At 38.1% G+C, this 26,603-nt stretch overlaps 1 protein-coding gene across 3 annotated transcripts; it reads right to left on the bottom strand.

Moving 5' to 3' along the window:
- Nucleotides 1–26,435, bottom strand: pms1 (PMS1 homolog 1, mismatch repair system component). Of its 3 annotated transcripts, none has more exons than XM_031757398.2 (13): nucleotides 26,329–26,435; nucleotides 25,010–25,153; nucleotides 24,513–24,695; nucleotides 24,315–24,417; nucleotides 22,149–22,312; nucleotides 15,308–15,424; nucleotides 12,957–13,079; nucleotides 12,701–12,847; nucleotides 11,825–12,597; nucleotides 4,788–5,246; nucleotides 4,506–4,636; nucleotides 395–555; nucleotides 1–310 (listed from the first exon to the last, which is right to left on the bottom strand). In XM_031757398.2, exons 2-13 carry the CDS (start codon nucleotides 25,139–25,141, stop codon nucleotides 110–112), a joined length of 2,694 nt encoding a protein of 897 aa, XP_031613258.1. In that variant the 5' UTR covers nucleotides 25,142–25,153; nucleotides 26,329–26,435; the 3' UTR covers nucleotides 1–109. The 3 variants fall into 3 exon arrangements, with proteins under 3 accessions (XP_031613258.1, XP_031613257.1, XP_039456428.1); XM_031757397.2 differs by having other exon boundaries at nucleotides 25,010–25,156; nucleotides 26,329–26,434; XM_039600494.1 differs by lacking the exon at nucleotides 26,329–26,435 and adding an exon at nucleotides 25,899–25,956 and having other exon boundaries at nucleotides 25,010–25,156.
- Nucleotides 26,436–26,603: the final 168 nt, after the last annotated feature.

Here is a 26,603-nt window from a genome sequence, read left to right as displayed (position 1 = left end):
CCCAGACATTGGGAAAAATATGTTTATTTTATGTGTTCTGGTTATAACAAATTGAGAACAATCATCTACATTACAATGAAACAGCAATTTTATACATATTGTCAGTTTGTTAGAGCTCTAAAGGTCTCAGCAAAGCCTTCACTTCCTGTTCTGTGATAGGGATGTCAGTTAGGTGCTGAAGAAAAGGGCGTCCATGGATGCAGGTGTGGTTGGCGCCACCCAGCTGCTGTTCCATCCGCAGGAGGGTTTCCTTCACATCTTCTCTAGATAAATTTGTAGGCAGCTGCCGGGCAAGTCGGACTGCTTCACCCTGTGAGGGAAAATTCAAATTAAGTTAAACAGCAAAAATATCACCATGATGCTGTGTTCATTTTGTACTCAGAGCAGCTCTCACTTGTAGATAGTTTGTAACTTTAAGTGGCCTACACTCCCGCACAGTTCTGGCTTTCTTGTGAAGAACTGCAGTCAGGATCTCCCTGAGGTCCTCCACACCGAGGAAAGGCACGCAGTCTGCCATTGCCGTCACTTCCAGATGTCTCTCGGCTGATGTGACGCCTGGCCAAAATAAGCAGAAAACAAGGATTAATATACTCCAGACGCTAGTACTATCTCCAGGAAAGAATAATAAATAAATATTGTGGTTTACAGCCGAACTGTTGACCAAGTCAAACAAGCAGAGGGCCAAATGGAGTGTTAAATGACTAATAGAAGCCCCAGCAGACTGGAAGGAAGCTGTCTTGTAGGGTGGAAGAATGATGGCTTCTCATTTCATGAGGAAATACTGCGAATCATGCACAATTTATTATTTTTAATACATAACTTTGGATGGTAAAAAAAAAACAAAAAACCCAGAGAGGCAGGGACAATTTGAAATCTCTGTGCAGAGAAATACTGCAGGGTTCAGATCATTCTCTATTCTATTAAATATTTATATTAAAACAACAGCTTAAAACAATAAACTTACCTATGGCAGTAAAACATTTACTTTATATTCAGATTTTATTTAAAATATCTGAACAATTATTCACAAGTTTTGGAGGATATTTTCAAGAATATAACAAAAGCAAAAGAAACTCAGCAGATTTTGTGCATTGAAAACATCTTACATGCACCGCTGCCTTCAGTCCAAGCACACCCACAGAGGCTGGCAGTGCCAAATGAAAATTCCTGGAATTTTTTAAAGGGCAACCATTCTCATCACCTGCACACTGGGGTACAAACCTACTGTGAGACCACGCTGTTGGGCAGAGAGCCAATGTCAACTGAGGTGAACCATTCCAGCAACAAAAACAACCAATACTCACAGGACATTGTATACCCTCTGCAGGCAAATATTTAAGAAGTAACATCAAAGAATGGATGAACAAGGTTTAACTGAGGAAGTCATTCTACTCTGACATCATGTTTAAACGCTTGCTTGGTTTTAGCTTCAGTCATGAGACACACTGGGATAAATCCAACTTTGTCTTATTTAATAGTTTCATTTTTTTTTAGCTCATTTACAGGTCCACATTTTTATTCTTGGTCTCTATTAGAGTAGCTCTGAATGATTTACAGTTCAAAAAATATTTAGTTATCCTATAGTTGGGCTTGGTGCTGATGCTAAATTCATCTACTGCCTTAAACAAGACCCCATAGATTTGAACTACAGCCTGGATATAAAATAAATTATAAACATTCTGTGTCTAAAAAGTAAAGACACTGACATGCCTTAAACCTACAGTCTTTCCAATAGCCAGCAGGGAGCAACTCTTGATGAGCAACACTTTAGGAGCTGGTCTTACTGAATGAATTTAAGGTGAGTTTAGGTGACGTGGAGGCAGAAGCTAAAGTAATATTCAGCCAAATGTTTTTCTTGAATATTAATAACCCTGTTTTTTGCCCCAATATAAAGACTTACACTGAGGTTTTCAATGTCAATAAGATTTTGGTAGTTTTTGTATTTTGCAGTTTATCGCCTTTACATTTGGTATACTATTATGTATTTTTGTGTGCCTTACTTGTCTACGCAATCACCATTGACTGTAGTGTTGTTTGTCTTGGCCAGGAAACTCTCCCCAATGACAATGAGAAAGGGATGCTTTTATAAAAGAAACCCTCAAATCAGAAGTACCTGACCCTCTGGTATAACTCTCAAATGTACACCTTAAACCAGATAACTCGTAAGCTGGAGTGGAAATCGCATCTTACTAATTTAGAAGATCATCATTTAGCTTGGAAAAATAGTTTGTTGCAGTACAATAAAACCCTCCGTAAAGCTAGAACATCTTACTATTCATCAGATTGAAGAAAATAAGAACCCTAGGTTTTTTTCAGCACTGTAGCCAGGCTGACAAAGAGTCAGAACTCTTCATGAATTTATTCACAAATAAAATTTTAACCATTAGAGAATAAATTATTTGTAACCATCTGATAGATATATGATAAACCATTTCTCTCTGATTCATTTTTCTGAGTTAACTTCATGGATTACTTTCTTCTAATCATCAACGTGTCTTTTAGACCCCATTTCTAGAAGACTGCCCAAAGAAGGCCTACCAATAATTAATGTTTTAGTCTTAAATATGATCCATCTATTACTGGATTACTTACTATTACTTGCCTTTAGTAATTCACTAATTAAACCATAACTTAAAAAGCTATCATTTGACCCAGCTGTCTCAGCAACTGAAGCTAAACAGAGAGTCTTCTTCACACACTAAGGTTAATTATGGAGTTCCACAGGATTCTAGGACCAATTCTGTTTACATTACACAGAATCTATCTGTTTAATATAAACAGTATCATTAGAAGGCATAGCATACACTTTCATTACTATGCAGATGATACCCAACTTTATCTATCTATGAAGCCAGATAAAACACACCAATTAGTTAAGCTGCAGGAATGTTTTAAAGATATAAAAACCTGGATGACCTCTAATTTTCTGCTTCTACAATGAGATAAAACTGAGGTTATTGTTCTCGACCCAGAAAATCTTAGAAACAAGATTTTAACCCGATACTTGGTTAAAACCAATGGACAGTATTTCCTTGGCTTCCAGTAACAACGTGAAGAACCTTGGAGTCACTTTTGATCAGGACATGTCCTTCAAAGTTCATAATAAACAAACATGCAGGACTGCTTTCTTCCAGGTATTGCGCCTTTCTTGTGCAATATCTCTAAAATTAGAAATATCCAGTTGCAGAGTAAGGGTGAAAAACTAGTTAATGCATTGATTACTTCTAGGCTGGACTACTATAATTCATTACTATCAGGATGTCCTAAAAGCTTCCTAAAAAGCCTTCAGTTGATCCAAAATGCTTCAGCAAGAGTACTGACAGGGACTAGAAAGAGAAAGAATTATTCTCCTATACTGGCTTCTCTTCACTGGCTCCTCTTTAAAATCCAGAATGAATTGAACTGAATTAAACACAGTTATGTTTTTGATGAAGTATTTTCAGTATTTATATCAGACACATTAGAAGAGAGGCACTCAAACATACCTGAATAGAAACTAAAATGTGAGGTTTCTACAACAGAAAAGGTGGTGGTAGAAATAAAACTTCCACAGGGAAGGGAAAAAACTTTTTAAAACATTATTGTTAGGTCTCAGTGACCACTGAAAATTAGTTTAGATAATGTCTGAATATCAGGACCACTTCCAAGTGCTGAGACTTGCTTCTAGAAGGATTTTACTTATACCAACATTACTGCATTATTTGGCTGTTAACATTTACCACAATATCTCACAAATTCTTCAGGCTTTTCATTGTTGAAATGCATAAAGTTAAGTAATCAATCAGTAATCTTGGTAAGTTTAAACTGAAACTTACCAAGATTACTGATTGATTAAAAAAAAAAAAAAAAATTAAACTGAACATTTGGAGGTTACTACTGAAAACTTTTAAAAAACAAAAACACTAGAATTGAGAATTTATTGTTTAACATGATAAACAACCTTGTGAAAGACTGGGTGTTTTTCATTTTACCCACAGCTAATCCGACACAGAGAAACTCTGTCAGGAATAATTGCCTGTAATCCCGTTACGGGGACTGTAGGTTTGACATTTCTAACTGCTGAACTATGACATTAACAAAAGCATGAGTCACAAAACAAGAAACGTCTTGCATACAACTTCTTTACTTAGTGGACTTTTTGTTGGCAATATTTACATTTTCCTCATGTAGCCTGGAGATTAATATTATTGAATTTTATCATCATCCTCATGATTTGTTCTTCTAATTTGAATTCTGTGGAGCTCCTGCTTTTATTTTTAGCGCCCTCTATGGGTTATGTAGGTAGATTGCCAGCCAGGAGTGGCATTTTTTCAGGCTGATTGGATTTGTCAGACCCTGATGAAAGCTTAAAGTTGATATGTGTTGGTTTATTTTTTCTTCCAAGCTGTTCAAAGAATAAAATTAATCTCTCTTTTTAACAGAAGCCAGAGTACCTGAGTGGTTTTCTGTGGTAATATCTTCACAAAATATTGTCAAGCAAGTTTTCCTGGATTTATTCTTTGTACCTGGAGTGAGTTTGACTTTAAAACCATTTGCCACAAGCCTAGGATCAGAAAAGAAGGCGGCTCCATTCAGCTCTGGGCTTTGTTTCTCCATGCTGCACAAAGCCTCTGTGTATTCAGCCCCTCCAAGGCTTCTACAAAAGAGAAAAAGAAGATTTTAACATACATACAAAAAACAAAGGTAAAAATGTGTCTTTCTTTCTAGCTCTCAAATATGTGTATACATTTATACAAAGAAACTGGCTGCGTGTGCACTTTGCTGGTGAAACGTGAGTGATACGTTACCCATCTGTTAACTGTATAGGGTTCTGCAGACTCGCTGTTGGAAGTATATTATTCTCTAGAAGTCTCTTAAACAGCAAAGCCTCCTCCACTCGAAATGGGTTTAACAACATGAGCCTCTGACCACATAAAATGACCCAGGCGCTCTGAGAGGCCAGCCGGTTTACAAGACGGAGGCCCTGCGGCGCTGCGCTGGTCTGGGATGAGAGGCGCTGAAGCTGCAGCCGGAGGGCAGCCACGCTGCAGGGGAGGGGCTGTGAGGGCTTAGGAGCAGGGTTCTTCATCTTCTTCTGAGGCTGAGCGGCGAAGAGCTCGTCCAGCAGCTGCTGGTTGGACAGCGGGGCCTTACGTTTCTGACCCTGCATATGGCTCCTCACACCAGGCTCTCTGGGGCCCTCAGCTGAGGCCAACTTGGTCCTTTGTTCATGATGTTCCAGGTGTTTTTTTGCCTTCTCCTCATACCTGCAGAGTTAAACCAAGCCTTGTAATGGTAGTTATGTTTGTTTCTGCTATTAAATCTAAAACTCTTTTCTAAAAAGTGTGCGTAAATGAAACAAAGAGAATGAAATGAGATAAGCATAAACGTGTATTTTTAGTTGAACATAGTGGAAAAACATGTCAAACATTGAAAAGTTGGGATGGGGCAAACAGAAGACTCTAAAAGAGGTGGTGGAGTATCTCACAACTAATGGGGTTAAGGACTAACCTGACTGGGTTGTTTTTTTGTTCTGTTTGTTTTTTTAAAAGCATCCCTGAGCAGATAAGTCTTTCAGAAGTATTTAAGGGAGTATCTACAGATTGTTCATGAGTTCAACTAATTAGAAATAACTTTTCTTGATGCAAAAAACAACAACAAAAAAACCCCCTTTTGGGGTCATATACAGTTAATAATATCATAAAAGATGAAAATGCAGAGCAGGGATGTCAGACTCATTCTGTTCATGACCAAACCAAGCCAGTTTAATCTCAAGCTGGCCAGACCAGTAAAATCATTATCTGGAACACCTGTACATGTAATGAAGTCTGGATTCTGAACCATTCATTTACAAAACAGAGAAGAATAAGTTCAATTTGAACAATATTCTGTCTCAGTTTTTGATAGTAAACAATTTACTGTGGTTACAAAGAAACACTACTTTGCTGTGATAAAGGAGGTTGTAGATAATGTCTTTATCTGAAAAAAGGCTACAAAACTAACATAACAGACTGCAAATAGCTGAATACTTTGCACTTTGTGTGCCAGATTCAACACTTCAGCAGCTGGAGCTTTCAGCTGAATATAGTGAAATCTCTGCAAGGAGCAAAACTAAAAAACCAGTACCGAATGTTCACAGTATTCAGCCTTTGGAAAGTACATCATTAAAATCAGACGTGTGGTGGAAATCACCGCACATGCTCAGTAAAAAACAGGGTCAGTGAACACAGTTCAGCACTTCTTTCATAAAAGTCAGTTAAAACTTATCTATATAAAGAAAAAGATAAGATAAAAATGACCTATGATCTCTCTCGGGAGGAGATTTTCTCTCGAGAAGAAAATTAATTCTTGAACTATTTGCCTACAAAATCGTTTAAAGAGTGGTGAACTGGTCAAACAGTCAGCTTCTTTGGGATCCCAGCCTCTCTCTCAGTCTTTGAGAAATACCACATACTGTAAGTGATGAAAGCCCAAAATAAATGTTAAGAAAAGTTTTTTGCCCATACATTCTTACAGAGTGGCTCCAATCTTCTGAAAAACTTAGCTTCTCCAGGATGCTCTTTTTATTACCAATCACATTAAGAATTCACCTAATCAGCTCTGAGATATTTCATAAAAAAATTTTATTTCCTTTTCTTAGCATAACAAGTCTTTTTTTTGTTGCTTGTCATTGTTTACAATGTACACAGCATCTCAAGGATTTTTTTAATGGGGTTATAAATTACATCATGAGTACCACTTTGTTCCCAGAGATCATGTTGAGAAGTTGACACCAGGGTACACTGGGTGCTTTCCTTAACAATATAGTAATTTTATCAACTCCTGTTTCCATATACTACATCTGAGCATTAGGTCTGCTGCTTTACCACCTCATTATTTAAATAGCATGTTTCAAAAATTCATGTTAGCGTGCCACTTAAGTGAAAGGTGCAGAGTTATCCTATTTCACGGTTAAGACAGCAGTACAGTGAAACGCAAGTCTGAACAGATGTCTTTTTCCATATGCTCTTCCATACCTTATTAAAAGATCCCAAATTCTGCTGATACACACTTTCCAACCTTGCAATTACTTTAAAATGGTATGCAGCAATCTTACATAATTGGGTTCAAATGTTTGCAGAACAGTGTAATGTAGTAGCTCAACAGTTAGAAATCAAATTCTGACATGTACCAGTGCATCTGGGACAGTTTCTAAGTCACTAATGAGAAATTGACACATGACTGAAAAGTGCTGCACACATTTAATGCAAACCTTGAGCCAGGAGGATGACAAACTATTCTACCAATATTACCGTCACTGGAACAATGGGTCAATAATAGCTTAAGGGTTTAAATCCCGGCCAGGGAATGCATCCAGCCTAGCCAGGGTTCCCCAGGCTAGGCCCTGCCATGCTACTCAAGGCTACTTTGGAACATGATAAGAGACTTGTAACTGAAGCCATGCTAGCTCAGACGTAACTCAGATTAATAAGGTCTGGGTCAGGAACCAGGATATACTGATGAAAAGTGTGCTTTTGGAACAAGGCTATGGCATAAGCTGGCATGGGATGACAATAGGGAACTGTTGGAATGCTACTTTGAATGCAACTCCAGTTAAGGGAGAAAATGAATGGGAGAGTGACCCCCAAACTGGGAGAGTGGCTCCAACAGATTCCAGGAATGACATCCAACAGATTCCAGGAATGAGGTGTCCAAAAAAGCGTAGTCCCAGGAACAGTAAAGATACTGCCCTAGACACTCAAGCCCCCAAGCCCCTGGTAGAGGAACTGAGATTGAAGGACAAACAAAGAGCGCCCGGAGGGCAAGTGGGGAATTTTTTTTAAATGTATATGCACATTTTATTGCCAAAAGTATTTGCTTGTGTGCCTTCACATGCATATGAATTTGAATGGCATCTTATTCTTAATCCACAAAGTTTATAATAATGTGGGCCTATCATCGCTAAGATAACAGCTTCAACCCTACGGGGAAGGTTCTTCATAAGGTTTAGGAGTGTTTACTGGAATTTTTGGACATTCTTCCAGAAACACATTTGTGTGGTAAGACATTGATGTTGGATGAGAAGGCCTGGCTCAGTCTTTGCTCTTATTCACCCCAAAGGTGTTCTATTGGGTTGAAGTCAAGACTCTGTGCAGGCCAGTCAAGTTCTTCCTCACCAAACTCAGTCATCCATGTCTTTATTGACCTTGCTTTGTGCACTGGTGTGCAGTCATGTTGGAGGAGGAAGGGACCATCTCCAAACTATTCCCACAAAGTTGGGAGCATGACATTGTCCAAAATGTCTTGGTATCATGAAGCATTAAGAGTTCTTTTCACTGGAACTATGGGGCTGAGCCCAACTCCTGAAAAACAACCCTGCACCATAATCCCCCCCTCTACCAAACTTTACACTTGACACAATGCAGTCAGACAAGTACCGTCTCCTGGCAACCACCAAATCGACACTCATCCATCAGATTGCCAGACAGAAAAGTGTTCATCACTACAGAGAACATGTCTCCAATGCTCTAGAGTCCAGTGGTGGCGTGCTTTACAGCATTGCATCTGACACTTTGCATTGTGTTTGGTGATGTAAGGCTTGGCTGCAGCTCCTTAGCCATGAAAACCTATTCCATGAAGCCCTCTATGCACATGTCAAGGCAGACGAACTAATCTGAAGGCCATATGAAGTTTGGAGGTCTGTAGCGTTTGACTTGGCAGAAAGTTGGTAACCTCTGTGCTTTATGCCCCTCAGCATCCGCTCTGTGGTTTTATGTGGCCTACCACTTTGTGGCTGAGTTGCTGCTGTTCCCAATCACTTCCACTTTGTTATAATACCACTAACAGTGGACTGTGGATTATTTAGTAGCGAGGCAATTTCACGTCTGGACTTGTGGCACAGATTACATCCTATCATGGTACCAAGCTAAAATTCACTGAGCTCCTGAGAGTGACCCATTCTTTCACAAATGTTTTTAGAAGCAGTCTGCTTGATTTTATACACAGGTGGCCATGGAAGTGACTGGAACACCTGAATTCAATGATTTGGATGAGTGAATACTAGGGATGGGTACCAGTTCTGACATAAACGGTAGTAACCAGACCGAAAAGCAGCGCACATTTCGGTGCTTTATTTCGGTGCTTTTTTTTCCTGAGATGTCATACACTTTGGATTCTAGCCAATCATTTTACCTTTCCAAGGATAGTAGTCGGGCCCAGGTACGTACGTTTTTTTTTAGAGCAGACCTACAGATTAAAAATGCCCAAGGCGAAGCAGTCAAAAGTCTGGCTGTACTTCACAGCAAAAAATGCAAACTCAGCAGCCTGCAACAAGTGCTTTAAGGTGATACTGTGCAAAGGAGGTAACACCTCGAATCTGATGAAACACCTGGCGACGCATAGCGTTTTTTTAAAAGCCGAGAAATGCACCATATTTGATAGCTTGCTGCAAGACGTCACACCGAGCACATCTACTGCGGGTGTGGTGCCTGTTATCGGACCTGGAGTTAGCAACATCCCCCAAGAACCCGAAGAGTAGAGTCCTGGCCCCTAGCCCTGCCAGTGTAGCAGAAATGATGACGATGACGATGGCAGCAGCAGCCGTTCTTCTCTGCGTGAGTAGCTTAATGTTGTTCGTGTGTAATTTATGTTGAGTAGGCTAACCACGTTATTAAATTAATGCATGTAAGGTGAACTAGCAAACACCGTCGTAGTTACATGCGGCTGTCTTCTTGTTTGATGGCAGATACTCCCTTCACCCTGGCCAAAAAGGCTAAAGTGACCAAAGAAAAAGTGGAAAACAGCTAAACATGAGAGGTTTTTGGACAAAGTTTGTGTTTTTTCCATTGTTTAAGCACTGCTTCCAGCCAAGAGTGATACCATATATACCATATATGCCCTATAGCTGCAGAAAAGGCTAACAAAAAAACAGCTAAACATGAGAGGTTTTTGGACAAAGTTTGTGTTCTCCATTCTTTAAGCACCAGTTCGAGAACCGTTTAAGCACCGGCACCGTTTCAAAAGTACCGGTTTGGCACCGGTATCGGATAACACCTAAACGATACCCATCCCTAGTGAATACTTTTGGAAATATAGTATGCAAATATTTTAACCTTTTTTAGATGAATATTTAATGAGATTAGGGCTGGGCCATATCATACGGTTCACGGTAATACTGGTATAATGTTGGGCAACGATAAGAAAATGAAATATCGCGATAGAATATGGGTAAAACGCGCATGTGCAGTGCCTTTGTTTTCATACGCACATGGCGGAAAAAGCATCGCGGCGACGGAGAATGAGAAGGGCGAAAGCAGACTGTTGAATGAAACGGATGAACCAGAATTGGTTTGTAAAAATGCTGCAACTTCAGTGGTGTGGAACTGGTTTAGCTTTCGTCCGTCAGATAAACAACAAATCACTATTTTTGGTAGAGCATGCTAGCGGGCCGTCGTTATTACCATGTTTTTTGGAAAATACGGCACACTTCAGATCAATCCTTTGATTTTTCTGAAAATCGACAGTGCCCCTTATAATCCCGTGTGCCTTATGTATGAATTCTGGTTGTGCTTACTGACCTCGAAACGATTTTATGTGGTACACGGCGCTCGAAAATCTGTCAGATGTTTTTGTCCGACTTTGCTAAGCTACGAAGCCTAAGCTACGAAGCCGCACCGCTTAATGGATTGCCGGAGCATTACAGCTATCGTAGGCAGGAGCCTCGCGGAGTGATACGTACTGTGCTTCAACATAATATTACTGTATTGTGTTGTATGCTGAGGATATGTCAGCCAATTTCCACTGGAAATGCATTTTTTGTTCAACTGTCAGCAAGGAATTTGCATTTGCACTGTTAAATTTTTATATAACTTTAATGTACATAAAAAACAGCTGCTTGTTTAAGTGAAAATACATTGATGGGGGTTTTTTTTTGCACTGATAAAGTTGTGGAGTTGTAAAGTATTTTGTCTAGTGTCAATTATATCGTCAGTTATATCGTTATCGCAAATTTTCAAGTGTATATCGTGAGAAATATTTTTGGTCATATCGCCCTGCTCTAAATGAGATTATCTTCTTATATCTTGTATCTTACCAACAGGTATTTATATTTTATAGCTTATCAAATAAAGCACATAACTGGCCAGGGACTGCAAAGAGAGGTGGGAGCTAAGGCAATTTTTTTTTTCATCTTTTTGTGTATTATCCTTTCAAATTCAAGAATAAAACTAAACATTTGCTTTCTTTGCTGTTTATTTATTTTAATATATCCGTCCTCATCTAACCTTCATTAATGCCAATCCTTTGACTCTGAGGGGAGCCGGGGTCAAACACAAATGCTCATTACCTCTATGTGTGCTGCGCCAAGTCTGCCCTTGACTAGCCAACTATGTGTCAGTCCTCATGCCACTTATGCGGTGTAAGTGTAGGTGAGATTTTTAAGTGGACAAAGGGACATGCGCGAGTCTGGAAATGGTCTCTAATTAAAATTGAGTGAACAGGACTTTATATCAGTGAGTATGAATTAAATCAATATTTAATGCCTGTGTTTAGTCGATATGCATGGGAAGAGAAAACAAACTTGAAGCTTTAATTTGCCACACTTAAAGAGAAATGAGATGTGACCCTCTGGACAGACCCAGAGGGGACATATCATCATTAGGAATACCTGTTGCACTACGGAAATCTATTTTACCTCACCCCCTATTAGGCAAAGTTGTGTGGAAATTAGAAATACAGCTCGTATCAATAAAATTTCCACAGCAGGCCTCTCACATGCAAATGACAGGTCAGACTTTCCCCTCTTCCGTCTCTGCCTTGCAAATAACAAGAGATGGAAACTCAGAAAGGTGAAGGTCTGGAAACTCACTTCTTACGGTCTTCCTCCCTCAGATTTTTCCACCTCTCATGGATAGCGACGCTGATGTCCTGCAGGCTGGCTGTGGGTTTCTCTCTCAGGACCTCGGCTCTGGCTTCCTTCTCAAAAATAGCGACAGGAGACAGCGGTGCCCTCATGGTGCGGTTGCTGATCATGTCATAGGCTGTCAGGGCAGCTCGCTTCTCCGTGATGGCATTTAATGTCTTTTTGCTTGAGCTGCTCTCACTCTTGGCCTCATCTGGGACAGAGTGATTCTGCTTTGTAGGTCGATGAATTATGACAGGCTGCAGGGGTTCTCCTGATACCGGGTCAGTCAGAGCGGTTCCCCTGCTCCAGTCCTCAGCTGAAATTTGGACTTTGCTTATAGTTGCAGCTGACATTTTATTGTCCACAAGTCTCTCTGGGGATTTGCTTGCTGGCTTTGTCACCGTCTGAGACATTTCATCATCATAAAGAGAAAAGTTAGACTCAAGATCAGCTGGAATCTGGTTCACAATCCAGTCATCTGCTATAGAAGAAGAGGAGCTGCAGTTTGAGGCCTGGCGGTCCAGCGAGGTGTCAGCACTCGATTGTTTGGGTCCGTCTCTGGGGACGCTATCATTGCTGTGACTATTCTCTGCATTTCGTTCACTGTAAGCCTGCACAGGGCTAGATGGCGAAGGAAATGACTCAGAGCTGAGGTGTTTGTCAGCTGGGAGATCAGCGTTAGGCCGAAATCCATAGAGAGAAACCAGCAATGCCTCTACTGCAGTCAACGCAGTCTCCTAAAAAACAGATGACAAAAGGTCAATTTACTTCCCCAGGAATCTCTACAGCCAAACAAGTAAACTGCAACTCACTTTGATTAAGATTGAGCTTTGTGGTTACCTTGTTATGAAGAAGAACCTGAGTCTTGTCTGGCGTCAGATTAACGTCCACCGATGAAGGTGGAACAGAGATTTTAAGCATAAGGGTGGGATATCGATTTCTGGCTTGGTCGTCTGCATACTGAGCAGCATAGTGCTGACGCAACAGCTGATGGCCAATCACAAAAAAATAAAATTTGCAGAGAAACAAACAAACAAAATAAGTGTTTAATCCATAAAAAAATATTTCTTGATTGTTTTATTCAAAATGAGTCTACCTTCATTATTTCTTTGTGCTGGACTGGCCGGTTGTTGACAAATATGAATGTTTTGTCAGGGTTAGATGTGCTCGTAGAGGAGTAATCAGCTCCAGGCTTTGGGAAAAAGCCCTCCAAAAGAATCTGAGAAATAGAAAAATTAGTTATCCAGTACAAGGAAGGCTAATAAGAAAAGGTATGCCATGCATTAAAACTAGAAATGAGTCAAACAGGAATAAAAATCCAAATAGAAACAAAAGCACTATAACATCATTCATCTATTTTCCACCATTTGTATAGGATGTACAGCAGGCTAAATAAAGATCCCCAAGCTCTTTCAAGGTGATATGGAGATGTTCCCATGCCAGATGAGATACATAATCTCTCCAGTGTATCACTGGTCTGCCCCAAGATCTTACACCTGTTTGGACATGCTAGAAACACCTCACCTAAAGGGGGTTCACAATGCTAACTGGTCAGATGCCTGAACCACCTCATCTGGCTCTTTTCGGTGCAGAGGAGCAGTGACTCTACTCTGAGTTCCCTTCAGAGGAAGCTCATTTTTGACATCTTATTCTTTCAGCCATCTATTGCTTGTGGCCAGGTGAAGGTAAGACCAACCAGGTTTAAGACATTGGCTTCACTTTTCATAAAGCCATAAAGTCTCTCCTCACTCTGTGCCAGAGGAGCACTAAAGCCACATTTCCATTTCGTCTCTGTCTAATTCTGCACAGTTCTGTTGTCCAGATATTAAGGTTATGATATCTTACGGTTTAAAATGATCAGATTCCTAAAAGAGGACCAAAGTTCCCTCTTCTACATGCAGGCCTGTTTCTGGTGCTCAGTATTTTCCCATTAAAAATCCGCATCATACATGATGACCTTTCACCCACAATCATGCCAGAGGGGGGTCCTCATGAGCTAAAATCGACGACTCAGCATAAACCTCAACAACTGTACTTAAAACTCCATTATGAATGCAAGCTAGTAAGAAATTATGGAAAACTATTAATGTTCAGCAGATCGCGAGGAGTGAACAGCTATGCTTGTTTCCACATGGTCTCAGGCTCATTATTAGCAGCAGCGTACGCCAATGAAGTTAATAAATGAACTGCTGTTTCAGGTCAGGGCACATATGCGTTTCTCCATTTCTGCTCATTAGGGTCACTTTATGAGTGTACGAATGGCACCTCTGGCCCTAAAGGGCCTCGGCTATGTGTAGTCAAGCTGGCAAAAAGAGAGTGTCACATTTTGTTCTGCAGAGGAACAGCTCTTACAGCTCTCCCCTAGCGAGGCTAGAGAAATTGTCAACCCGGTCCCCTTGATCGCTGAAGCTTTGTTCTTAGGGACAAGGTGGAGAAAAGTTCCCTTTCATTGCTACGGGGAGTAAGAGGAAAAGGTGAAAGGTTGTTCTCATAACCGGGCACCAAGCAGGAAAATAACAACAACAAAGGGGAAAATGAGAGAGAAACAGGGTGAAAAGGGCTGCTCCATATCTGTCAGAATAGATTAGTTAGGAGCCTGACAGCAGGTAGGAGCCACATGACACCTACCGTGACCAAGCAGAAAGTTACAGCTCGACGGTAATTCAATTACAATCTGCAGAGCAAAGCTTAGCTAACAAAAATCACTCAGCCCTCATCAGGAAAGAACTCAAGAGAAAAGGGCAAAGAAATTGTTGGCCAGCCACCAACTGACCACATTTGCTGGCTTGAGACCAGGCGTTCATGATGAGGTTATTAGCTCACAGTTGAGTATAACGTGCATGCTCCCATTTGCTCTGCAGAAATTATCCATCATATCCAGGCATTAAATGTAGTATTGGCAGCTAAAATTCAACCTCCCTAAGGGCAGCAGGACCCTAAGGTCGTAATCGTTAATCATCACCAGTGCAGATCTGGTTATTTTTAACTTGTTTTCAAATATTTTCTTAGGTTTTTGAGCGCTAGTGTTGCATAACATTAGCAACACTTACTCTGAGAAGTCCTGTTATGCATGCTGCAATGTTACACAATATTTTAACTGATCTGGATCTCAGGACGTGTTTGTTGACATCAAGCTTTCAAGGTGAGCGAGGGGAAAGTGTGCTTTTCCAACACAAACGTCCGCGTAATGAAGGGCAACGGGGCCACGGGAGAGACAGCATGAGGTTCAAGCGATGAGTAGATGTGTGCGCATGAGGCGGGACAGGGGCAGCATGCAGATCTGAACTCATGACAATCGTCTGTCAGGGTTCTGTGCGCTTCATGCCGTCCCTTTTGTTGCAATATTAAAATGTGAATTTGGGACACAACAGGGTTAACAACCGTTTGTGTTCATCTTGCAGAATCGCTCAGCTTTTCTCCACTTTCTACAGCTTCCCCTTAACTAACCTCCGGTTGCTCCTGGTGATGGTGGCAAGGGATCAAGTTGGCAATAGCACTGGGCCCCAGTGTGGCGAGGAGGGCGCTTCTGTTATCGGCCACCTTGGCCTTCTGCCAAAGGACCACCTGGAACGAAATGACACCCGTCCACCTCCATGAGTCCTCGTCAAGGTTATTACAGTTTTTATTTATTAGCTTTGATTTAGATTTGACAATTTAATTTTCGATGTGACACATTTTTAAAGTGTTTTGATATTTTTAAGTGCTATAGTCTGTGTTTTGGTCTTTTCTATAAAACTGAATTTTTGTCAGGGCTGAGACTCAAAAAGGTCAGAAAAAACTAAGAAAAGAAGAAACAAAGGAACTTTCAGTAAAATACACATATATGCAAATAACAATATAGCAAAACAATAAAGAGTAATGAAACAGGGATTCGTAGTTAATTTCACATGAGTAGTCTTGCAAGGCCAAGTTGCAAGTTGTCCAATGGTAGTTGGAAAACCATGACTGCTACAGGCAAGCAGGAATCAGACTATTAAGCATGCTGACTGCCAGAATGAATTATATATATATAGTGAGGGATTACGTTTACATGCACCGACCTCATCATTGGAACGGGATGCTTAAGACAGAAAAGAAGGAAAAGCAAAATAGGTCCACTGTAATAAAAAGCAAGTTTCATCGACAATCACACTGTATAAACCCCCTACTGCTGTGAAAATGTTTAACATAATGTAGCTTGGACAGTCAGCTTGTAAAATTAAAAAATAAATAAATTTAAATAAATTTAAGGTTTTTCCACATAAATTTCTAAATGTGTAAATTTTTCAAGTAAATAATCAAGAAAAAAACTCAATGCTGTATTTTGAACAGTACCACAGTTCAGAAAATATTTTAGGTACAAAATATGTTAACATCACTATGTGTCTACCAGTGAATTTATCTCCTGGGTGTTGATTTCTAAAAGCACACACTGTGTTGCAGGACGTGTCTCAGATATTAAATGTACAAGTTGGCACCTGTAAACGGATAACTCCTGTAAACAGTTCCTGAAGAAACTATGAAACATGACACAAGCCAAATGGCAGAGCTGGAGATAAAGGATAGGGGGCAACTAAGTGCTGATTGCACAAAATCGGTTCACTACCCTCCCCTGACGACCTCCAAATTGATTTCTATGAAAGCTATATGGTGGTCGTGTGCTCCCTCCCTGACCTGCACCACCTACACACTTCTGTGTACAAACTGGCTGAAGCATGAAACTGAAGCCGAGGTCAAGTCCGCAGCTGCGATCAGCAACTTAACTCAGGCGTTATAATCACCCAAATCGCAGTCAGCTGTATTTGTGTTGGGGCGCCTGATGGGTAAGAGACAAAAATGTCTATGTAATGAAACAAGTAAAAATAGCTTACATTTGGAGTTGTGGTGGACAGGAGGTCATACAACAAACTCTTCTGCATTGCGGATACTCCTGACCACCCTACTCACAGAAAGCAGCACTTTCTCTAGGACTCTGCTCCACTACTACAAGAACATGCAATATTTTTTTTAATTTACCTTTTATTTGTTTCCTGGTCTTGAGTGTAACCACTGGTTCGTACTTTACTGTGAACCCTCTGTATTCATGAAAACATCTCTTGATTGTAGACTTTGACTTTGTGTCAAATGATACATCCACCTCCTCATCTAACCTTCTTGACTTGGTACGATGTTGTGAAATTGTATTTCTTAACCATGGAAATTATTCTGTGCTCAACCACACTTGTCTTCTGTAATCTTTCAGCCTTTTTGGTTTTGCTGGGCTGGCTGGTGTATTAGTTCTTTTTAAGCCACTTCTATAGCTTTTGCTCTCTCTAATAGATTGATTTTGGTTTTTCAGCCTAATGAAGACATCATTCATTAGCATCTCATTGGACCTCATATTAACAGTTCCAGTGAAAAGCTACCAAATGCTTCATACAATGTAATGTGTACAGAGGCAAAGCTACAAAAAACAAAAACACCCTAGTGCTTTATATGTTTGTGTGTAGATATATAAAAAAAATTTCTCTGACATATTGTCATCATACATTAAAAATACTAACTCTTACATTATTAAAAATACTGACTCCATATATGAGAACCAAGAGTTTTGTTCCATGTTGTCATACTTTTACCTTTTTAAGCCAATTTTAAAAGGAAATTTTAATCATATTTTATTGTCCCTTTTAGTTCTCAATTAAGATGTTTTATTTTACTTGACTAACTAAACTATTTATTCTGATTTATTTTCTTGTGTGTTTTTTAACTTTTTGTTTACATTTTTACTTTTTAAAAAAAATATTCTTGTCTTTTGAGACATTTTATGTTTTGAAATAGTTTGTGTTCCATTTTATTTGGCATTTCACTCTATTTCTCCATGTTATCTTAATTTATTTAAAAATCGTCTTTTTTTTTTACTGCTGCACAGGCCTTTCCAAATTTGGGGAATAAATAAATAAATAAATATCTAAACCAGTACACTTCTAAATTATAAAAAAAGACCAAACACGTCTCTGGTCTAAAACCAAAAATCCCACAAAATGATTTCATTTTACTTTTCAGTTTTTCATGCTGGAAAACATGCAACCTGAATATAACTAATGAGAATTAATGACTGTTGTTAGGTCAGTGTTTATTTATGATCCATCTCTTCACAGTTAATTAAATGACATTAGACATTGTGAAAGATGATGCATTACTTAAGAACACATGTTATTTATGTTCAGTTAAGCTTGTGTTAGCCAAACTCATCCAACAATCAAATTGCTACCATTTGCTAAAAGAGCCAAACAAATGGCAACATATGTTAGGGATTTACACCTCTCAGAGCATCCACCGATGTTTGCTTTTAAAGTAATTTGGACTATAGCATTCTCTGCAAGCCCAAACAATGATGCCTGCTACATCATGCTGTAATGTTCATGGATGCACTGGGTACCATTTTTCTTGCAGCAGCATCCAGAGGCATTGTGGCTCCAAGGCTGAAAATTGCCCCCAGACCAGGCATGAATTCAGTCCCTGGATCTGGATTCATTTCTGAGTTTTCTTGAGAAAATCAAGATGATATTTCACATGCTTTTTTAAATTAAATTTTATATGCATTTGTGAAGCAATGACGCAAAATATTTTGGAATCAGGGCTGCTGCCTGATTAATGTAAATATCAATCACAATTATTTTGGTAACTCTGGCGATTACAGTAATTTTTCTTAATGCAAAAAAAAAAACAATAAAACAAAACAGCCGTAAATAAGAGTGAGACAATAACCCGATAAGACACAGACAGTGCAGGGAAAGGTATACAAAAACGTCAGAGCCCTTGCACTAGGAATGAAATGAGAATGGATATTATGATTATTTAACACAATTATTCTCAGAAAACAACAGTGGATTTATTAAACTTTAACTCTTTTATTTATTTTTCAAAGTATTATTAGACTTCCATGAGCTTTAATTGTAATTCAACTGAATAAACTCAACACTAAATGAATGCAGTAAATCTGCTGCAGGCTAGTGGGAATCTGGCAGGGAGTGAGTCTGGAATTTTGTGACTTGGGGAAAAAGTAAAGGAAAAAGATGTGCTAAAAGCTAAAGCGAGAGAATAATTGGAAAACTGAATGTGGCACAATAATATCTTTGATCTATATTACCTTCTTTCAGTAAAAGGTGGAGGGTAAAAACATAGCTGAAATTAACATTCAATTAACTGCACAGGTAAAGCAGACCTTCAAAAAAATCCCTGAATTCAGATCCAGATTGACTCCAAAAGCCAAGGTCGAAATTTAAAGCAAATCTCTTCATAAATGTTTGAGTAATCTTGCTACAAAACAAACCAATCAATCAAACAAATATTAGAGCTCTCTCAATTAATAACATTTACCACTAAAAGAGATCCTCAAATATCCAGAGCATGCTCCCCTTAAATTGTTAGACATCTCTGTTGTGTGTTTGCCATTCACAGAGGTTTTGTTTCAGCAATTAGTTGCATTAATTATACTATTTTGATCACCATCTGACAGACTGTTGCATCACAAGTATTTGTAAAATGTCTGCAGGTTTTATTGTACATCATCTAATCCTGTTTAAAGATTCTCAATCAAATATTTCAGAACAAATGTTTCTCAGAGGTGACGTTTTTATTATTTTCATTTATTTTATGTCACCGTTTCTTCAGTATCTTTTGGTTTCGGACTATTTTACTTATTTATGTACCTGGAAGTCGAACACAGATCAAAATCTCTTTTACCTGACCTGAGCTTGGCTACAATGGCAGCCATATAAACTCACAACATTTTGATAATGTAAAAAAATAAGTGCAGGATAAACAGCAGGGTGTACAAATACCCACAACAAAAAAGCACTTGTGGCCTCTTTAAGAAAAAGTACTATAAATTGTACAAAGTAAGTCATTCAAAAGAGATACGTTAAGATTTTCTGACATTACCTGAACCAAAAAGGACTAACATAGAAAATAATAAGGCAATTAATCAAAGCTTGAGCTGTTTCTGTTTAAACTCGGCTGTTTGAACCTTACTGGAAACAAATATATTCTTTTGCATGTTTTAATTTGAAGTTTATTTATTAATGAGTGAAATTTTTATCAACCTGAATGTAGAAAATGTTCACTAGTCTTGCAGTGTTTCGGTTCGTCTTTCTCGCCTTGATAAAATCTTTAGTGTTTCAGGAGCGCGTGTAGAAGCTAAATGAAGATTTTCCATCACACGTTAACAATTTCACAGCTCACCGACTCGCATTAGCACTGACAAGAAACCAGCAGGAGGCCAGAGACAATTTCTGCCTTCAAACAGGTTGGCCAAGCTTCTCGATATTTTCCTGTAATTGTCCGTTTACACATCTGAGGACACAACCACAAGGACAAAGGGCAAAAGATGCCCAAACATCTTACAGGTGTAAGGCAATCTGGATGAAAAAGAGTGTAATGGCTTTATTACTTAGATCTCTCTTCCAGTTTTTAAATCAATTTTTTGTTTGATTTTTGTTAGTGCTTGAATTTTAGTTCTATCCGCAACAATGGACCAATATACTATTCAATTAAAAAATACACTTATGCATTAAAACTAAAAAATATTACCTAATGCATTGCATTGTCTTTGCACCCCCAGATACAGTAGGAGAAGTGATAGTAATGGTATTAATCAAAATAATGAATGAAGACAAATTAACTGACAGTCTAACAGTATGTAATCCTGAAGAGATTTTCAGAGTCTTGATACATGTCAGTGTTATCAAGATGGCTACAAAACATTACATTTATTTTCAAATCCTTAATTTAATCAGTCTGTCTTACTGAGAAAGAGAACTCTTTATCAATAGAGACCTGTGTATAAAAAAGGTGAACAACAACACAGACCACAGACAACACACACACACACACCGTGTTTTCATATCTTTGTGGGGACATCTAACTGACATAATGCTTTCCCTAGCTAATTACCCTAACCATCAAAAATGAATGCCTAATCCTAACCCTTAGCCTAAACCTAACCGTAACCTAATTGTAACCCTGACACTAAAACCACATTTTAAGTCTCAAAAATGCCTTCAAACTTGTGGGGACGTGGATTTTGTCCCCATAAGGGCTGTTGGTCCCGACAAGCATAGTAGACTTCCAATTTTTGGTCGCCACTAAGATATGTAAACACGGTCTCTCTCAAACACACTCTATACATGGTCACAAATAAAGTGATAGAGTTGCAGATACAGCAGCTAGTTGCATCTATAGTCCCATCACACATATATGCTACATTAATGAATAAAAAACTGAAGGGGAGTTTCAGCTAAAGGGAATTTCATCTGAAGGCTAACGAGGACACCTAGTGGTTGCATGAAGTTAAAGCTTTAAATCAGGGTGTTTGTATACAAAGGTGTTGTGTTTTCATGTAACCACAGTCGAATATGACTGAGACTCATCTCCATCTTTACTTGTATAAGTGTCTTAATCACTTCCTGGCCAAACTTGTGTGTGACATTAATCTGCAGTAAAGCAGTAAAGAATAATGTGGAGTGACTGCGAGGGAAAAGTGTACTGTTACTGCATGTTACTGCAAAGGAACATTTCTGTGGTCTTAGTTTTGAACTGCCAACTGTGGGAATGCATCCATGTTACTTGAGAATTCATAAGTTTGCTGTCTGAATCAAGCTTCAAATTGGATTCCTCCGTCAGCTGATGGAGGAGTCAAATACCACCCTCTACTGCCATCTGCGCCACTTATTGGACAAGCTTACTACAATACAATACCTTAATTTTTTTCTTAATAAGTTCTTTATTGCATTATATTTCGATTTTAATTCATTAAATACATCTTTCTTTTTTCTATTTAATTGTAATAATAATAATAATAATAAGGTCCAAAAATAACAATGTGTAATAAACATACACTCATTCTTCTTTTTATTACTTAAGTTACTGTGTTGTGTTGTGCGTAGTGCCGACGTGGAACAGTTTTTCAATTTCATTGTACTATTGTACTATGTATGACTGTGCAATGACAATAAAGAGTTATCCCATCTTATCTTATCTCATCTAGACCTATTTTATTCTGTTATTTTTAATTTATTTTATTAAGCTTCTTTACTTAACAGTTTTAATTTGTCTTGGTATTTAAATCTATGTTGCTGTTTTTCATCTTTCATCAATCTTTCTTTTTCGTTGTATTTTTATTTGCATTTTTTGTGCGTTTTTTCTTTTAAATTACTTTAATATCTGGTGTGTACTCTGCCTTGCCTGTATGTACTAGCACTTTGTTTTTAAAGGTTGTATATAGGTCATGTTTATTTCTGTTCTTAAGTTGTGTGGAGGAGTTACTGACCTTATTGTGAACGAGCATGAGTCTCAGCTCCGGTTTGATAATGGCGTAGGCCATCAGCAGATCCTGCAGCTTCTTCAGCTCCTCTTTGCACTTCTTGGTAGAAGAGAAACACTGTCGTCTCACTGGAAGGTTCTTAAAAAGTTTCATTACACTCACTGTCGTGCCTGCAAAAGAAACAGAACAGAGTAGGTGACCTAAAATTATATTTTCATGCAACAATTAGAGTTGATAATATGGCAGACAAAACAAATTGCAAAAATTAAAAGTATGTACATTAATAAAATACTAAATGTATTAACACACCAAAAAATAGCCTAAAAATGATATCTAAACTAGGCTTAAAAACTGATGTAAACTGACATTTGTTTTCATTTGTTCTTGTATTTTTTTTTACCTTTGTGAAACCCGTCCATTGATTTATATTCCTGTTTTATTATTCCATAATTAAAGGATATTTTATACAATTAAACAATAAATAGAGTAACTAAACAGAGTATTTGTGTAATTGTAAATTTAGTATGTTTTGCACAGTTATGGTTGCAGACTTGCATTTTCCAATTTAGAACACAATAAACAAGTGTACTTGTGTGATAGCGTCACTGATTTATTATTTCCTACTTTTATAGATTTCCCTATTTATTTTTCTTTTTGTTACACATAATGAAGAAGAAGTCCTTAAAAGAAGATTAAAAAGAAAATAGAGAAATAAATAAACTTGAATTACTTCTATTTTACTTTTCCAAAGCAAATATAATCAAGTTAATCAATAAATGCACTAATCAATTTCAAAATATATTGGAAGTTAAACAGAGAAGAGAATAAGGAGAAAGGGTTTTAATTTAATTTAATTTAATTTAGGACAGTGCATGTTAATGAACATACATGTAAAAAAATTACATGAATGTAAAGATACCAGATTATAGCCAAGGGCTAATTTCCATCTGTTGTCCATAAAACATAAAAAAATAGACACAATAATTCATAAAAAATTCATAATTCATTCATAATAAAAACTCCATCACCAAACTCACACATACACACCATTCTATTCCCAAATAAAACATTAAAACTATACAACTTATACATGATCACACACTTGATTTGTCCATAACCAGTTTTTAACCTGTGCCTTAAACAAGTATGTAGAGCATTTTCTAATGGATTGAGGAAGACTGTTCCACAGATGGCCACCCTGGACAGAAAGGACGTTCTGCCAAAAATGCTGTCCGTCTGTGGGGTATAAACAAGTCTCCTCGGGTTGTAGCTTGAGTGGTCCTGTCTAAGCTTTCTTTATGCCTAATGAACTCCTTTAGTGGTGGTGGGGCAAGGGAGTGTAAGACTTTATATATTAAACACACTCTTTTAAGTTTCACTAAGTTATTGAAGTTCAGTAATTTATGTTTTTTTAACACATGACAGTGGTGGTGGGAAGTCGGTTTTTTGTCAAGTAATTTTAAACTTCTTTTATAAATGTTTTCAATAGTTTTAAGTGTTGTTGGACAGGCAAGTGACCAGGACGTCAAACAATAGTCTATATGAGAGATGATCATTGAGTAAAAATGAGTTTTTGCAACATTCATATTTAAATTACTACGTATATGATTAAAATTTCGATTATTACTAATTTTGGTCCTCCATACAATCAATTTATCATCATTATTATTATTTCTTTTTACTTTTCTTTATTATACTCTGATTTTTCCTAAATGAGATTTTTTTCTATTTAGTTGACCTTTGCTCTTCTCTATAGTGTTTACCTTACTGAACTATTTTTGGTTTGTCGTATTTTATTTTAATTTTTCTTATTGAGCTAACCTATTTAAGAACTTTTGTGATGGGTGGTGTTTGATGTTTTTCCTTTTGTAAAAAAGGAACTTTTTTTTGTTCTGAACATTTTCAAACTAAAAAGGCAAAAGGAAGGAGATTTTCTAAAAGACTTAATGCTTCACTTTTAGGGAGTGAAAATCTTTTTATATTTCCATAAAAGTAAAGCACTTTTATTTTTCAATAATAATTAAGGAACAGCACTGTTTATAATGTGTCTGCTGGCTGATTTTGTAAACATCAATATAAATTCTGCCCTCATATCTGAAACATCTTCAGAGTTTCTTTTTTAGATATTTTTAAAAAGGAAGCTTTCTAGTTACTCTGCTGTCTGTGCCATACCTTGACCTAAATGAGACGGCTTCTGGGAAACAATTTTCCCTGTCAAGTCCAGCGTGTACTGGGTGCTGATTTCATCCTCCTCTGTCTTTGTGGTAACAGCCACCTGAAGGGAAATGACACAAAACTTCAGTTTAGTCACACTGAGTTGTCAGCGGCTGTAATTTACACAGCACGAGTGTTTGAGTCCTAATACATCACCTCAGCCACGGCGCAAATGGAACCCAGTGCCTCCCCTCTGAAGCCGTACGTTTCCAGATGCTCCAGGTCTTCATGTCTGCAGATCTTTGAGGTGAAATGTCTCACAGCCATCACAGGAGTATCTACAGCTTTGATTCCCTGCCCGTTATCACGTACTTCTATGCGGTCCAGGCCAAAATTTTCCTAAAATGTCAATAAAATTAGTGCAGCATGAAGGGAAATAAAACTTAAAGTTGTGACAATCTTAACAGTGACTGCAGCAGCAGTCAAAATGCTCTAATATTAATGATTTATTTTCACTCACATCATCATTCATAATCATTGCATCATTAATGTTAAATAAATATGATTATAAATTCAAGTAAAATACACTAACAGGGGTAATTAACTGGAGGAAATCAGAGTGGTTACTGCATTTGCTTCTGCATGAATCAAGCTTTTTAAATTAATTAATTAATTTTTTCCCCTGTAACATTAGCTGTAATTAAGTACTTTACCAGTTTAACATCAATGCTTGAAGCTCCAGCATCCAGCGAATTCTCGATCAGCTCTTTGACAACATTCACCACAGAAGTAATGACCTGGGAGCTGGACAGCAGACGCACGGTGTCCGGGGGCAGCTGTTTCATGACTTCAGCTATCTACTAAGGTGAAACATCTGGATTTAGTGGCACATCTAGTCACAAGAATAATGTGAGAATAGCTGGCCAAGGGATAGCCCATATAAATGTGCTTCTGATCATTCTTTTGATCCCTTGCGATAGTGGGTAACACCACATATTTGATTTGGCAGAGTATTATCCTGGATGTCCCCCAAAAGGGGATTTGTGTCCTCTGACCAATTTTATTAAATGTAATATTTATACAATCTTGGTTATCCACATTTTCAGTGGTGTCAGACTGCTTTAAGCTCATCAGATACATGCAATCTGCACTGAACTGGGGTGGACAGGTGCATAAAATTGTACACAAACATATAAAGAAAAATGTGTCCAAGTATTACCCTTTCTTTCAGTGTACAGTGCAAGAATATTCTTCAGTTTGTAGACACTCACTGTGTATTGGGGGCATGCATGATTCAAACTTTTTTAGTTTACTGAAGTCACTTATTAGATTTATTGTATTTATATGTTTGTTTGTTTTTAAATCAGGAATCCTGTACAAAAATCTCAACCCAGCCACCTGCAGGTTACTCCCTAACTTCTTACACCTCCAGTCTTTATTTTAGCTGCCTGCCCAAACACAGTTTATGAGTTCAGTCTTTTAACTCTTAACTTCTCTAAATGAAACCCAAAGAAATGCTGAACCAGCTTCAGTGGACCCTCCTGCAGTTAAAATATATAGATGGAAATAAGAGCAGATATTTCATGGGGACATTTTACCTACATTAATTAACAACTCTGACTTGATGACTGTAGACGGAACCCTTAACTTTTCAGGCGTTTCTGTCAGAAATACTCGTTTACTGCTGCTGATTAAAGAAATAGTATTTTTGTAAAATTGGCTGCTCCTTGATACATGAAAACGTGCTTTTATATCGATGAATTCGTGATCACAGCTAACAATAATTTATCAGTAAAGGTAGTCAAAAAAGCGACAGCACTAAGATATATTCACTTCATTTAAGACACAATTCATCCACATATTTCTTTAAACACAAAATAAAACTGTACTTTAACACTAGCTAACTGCTCTCCACACCTCCTTTAACTGCTTAGACTCGCTAGCTCAGATTTAAATTTTAGTTCAAACTTACGTACAGACGTTACAAAACCATTAAATAATTAGCTCAATAAAGCGGTTAAATAATACTAACATGCAACAGCTTCTCTGCTTCAATCGTTCACAACAACAGACACGGAGAGCCACAGGCGGAAGTTACTATTTTCCCGCCCCCTTAGCTGCATATCGATTGGCTATAAGTCAGGCGTAGGCGGGGTCTAAAGAGCAGTCTGCCCGGAATTAAAACTGGCAGTTTTGAGCATTGCTTTTCTTATTTCTTTTCTTTGAACGCGTTTATATAGCGTTATTTTTAATGTCTGAATGTGCTTGTGAGCAAAAAGGGTTTTTGGGAGGAAAACAAGAAAGCTA

This window comes from Oreochromis aureus, linkage group 16 (assembly GCF_013358895.1).
Source record: "Oreochromis aureus strain Israel breed Guangdong linkage group 16, ZZ_aureus, whole genome shotgun sequence".
Lineage (NCBI taxonomy): Eukaryota > Metazoa > Chordata > Actinopteri > Cichliformes > Cichlidae > Oreochromis > Oreochromis aureus.
Note: the sequence above shows the minus strand (reverse complement) of the source record. Positions and strands in the feature narration are given on the sequence as shown.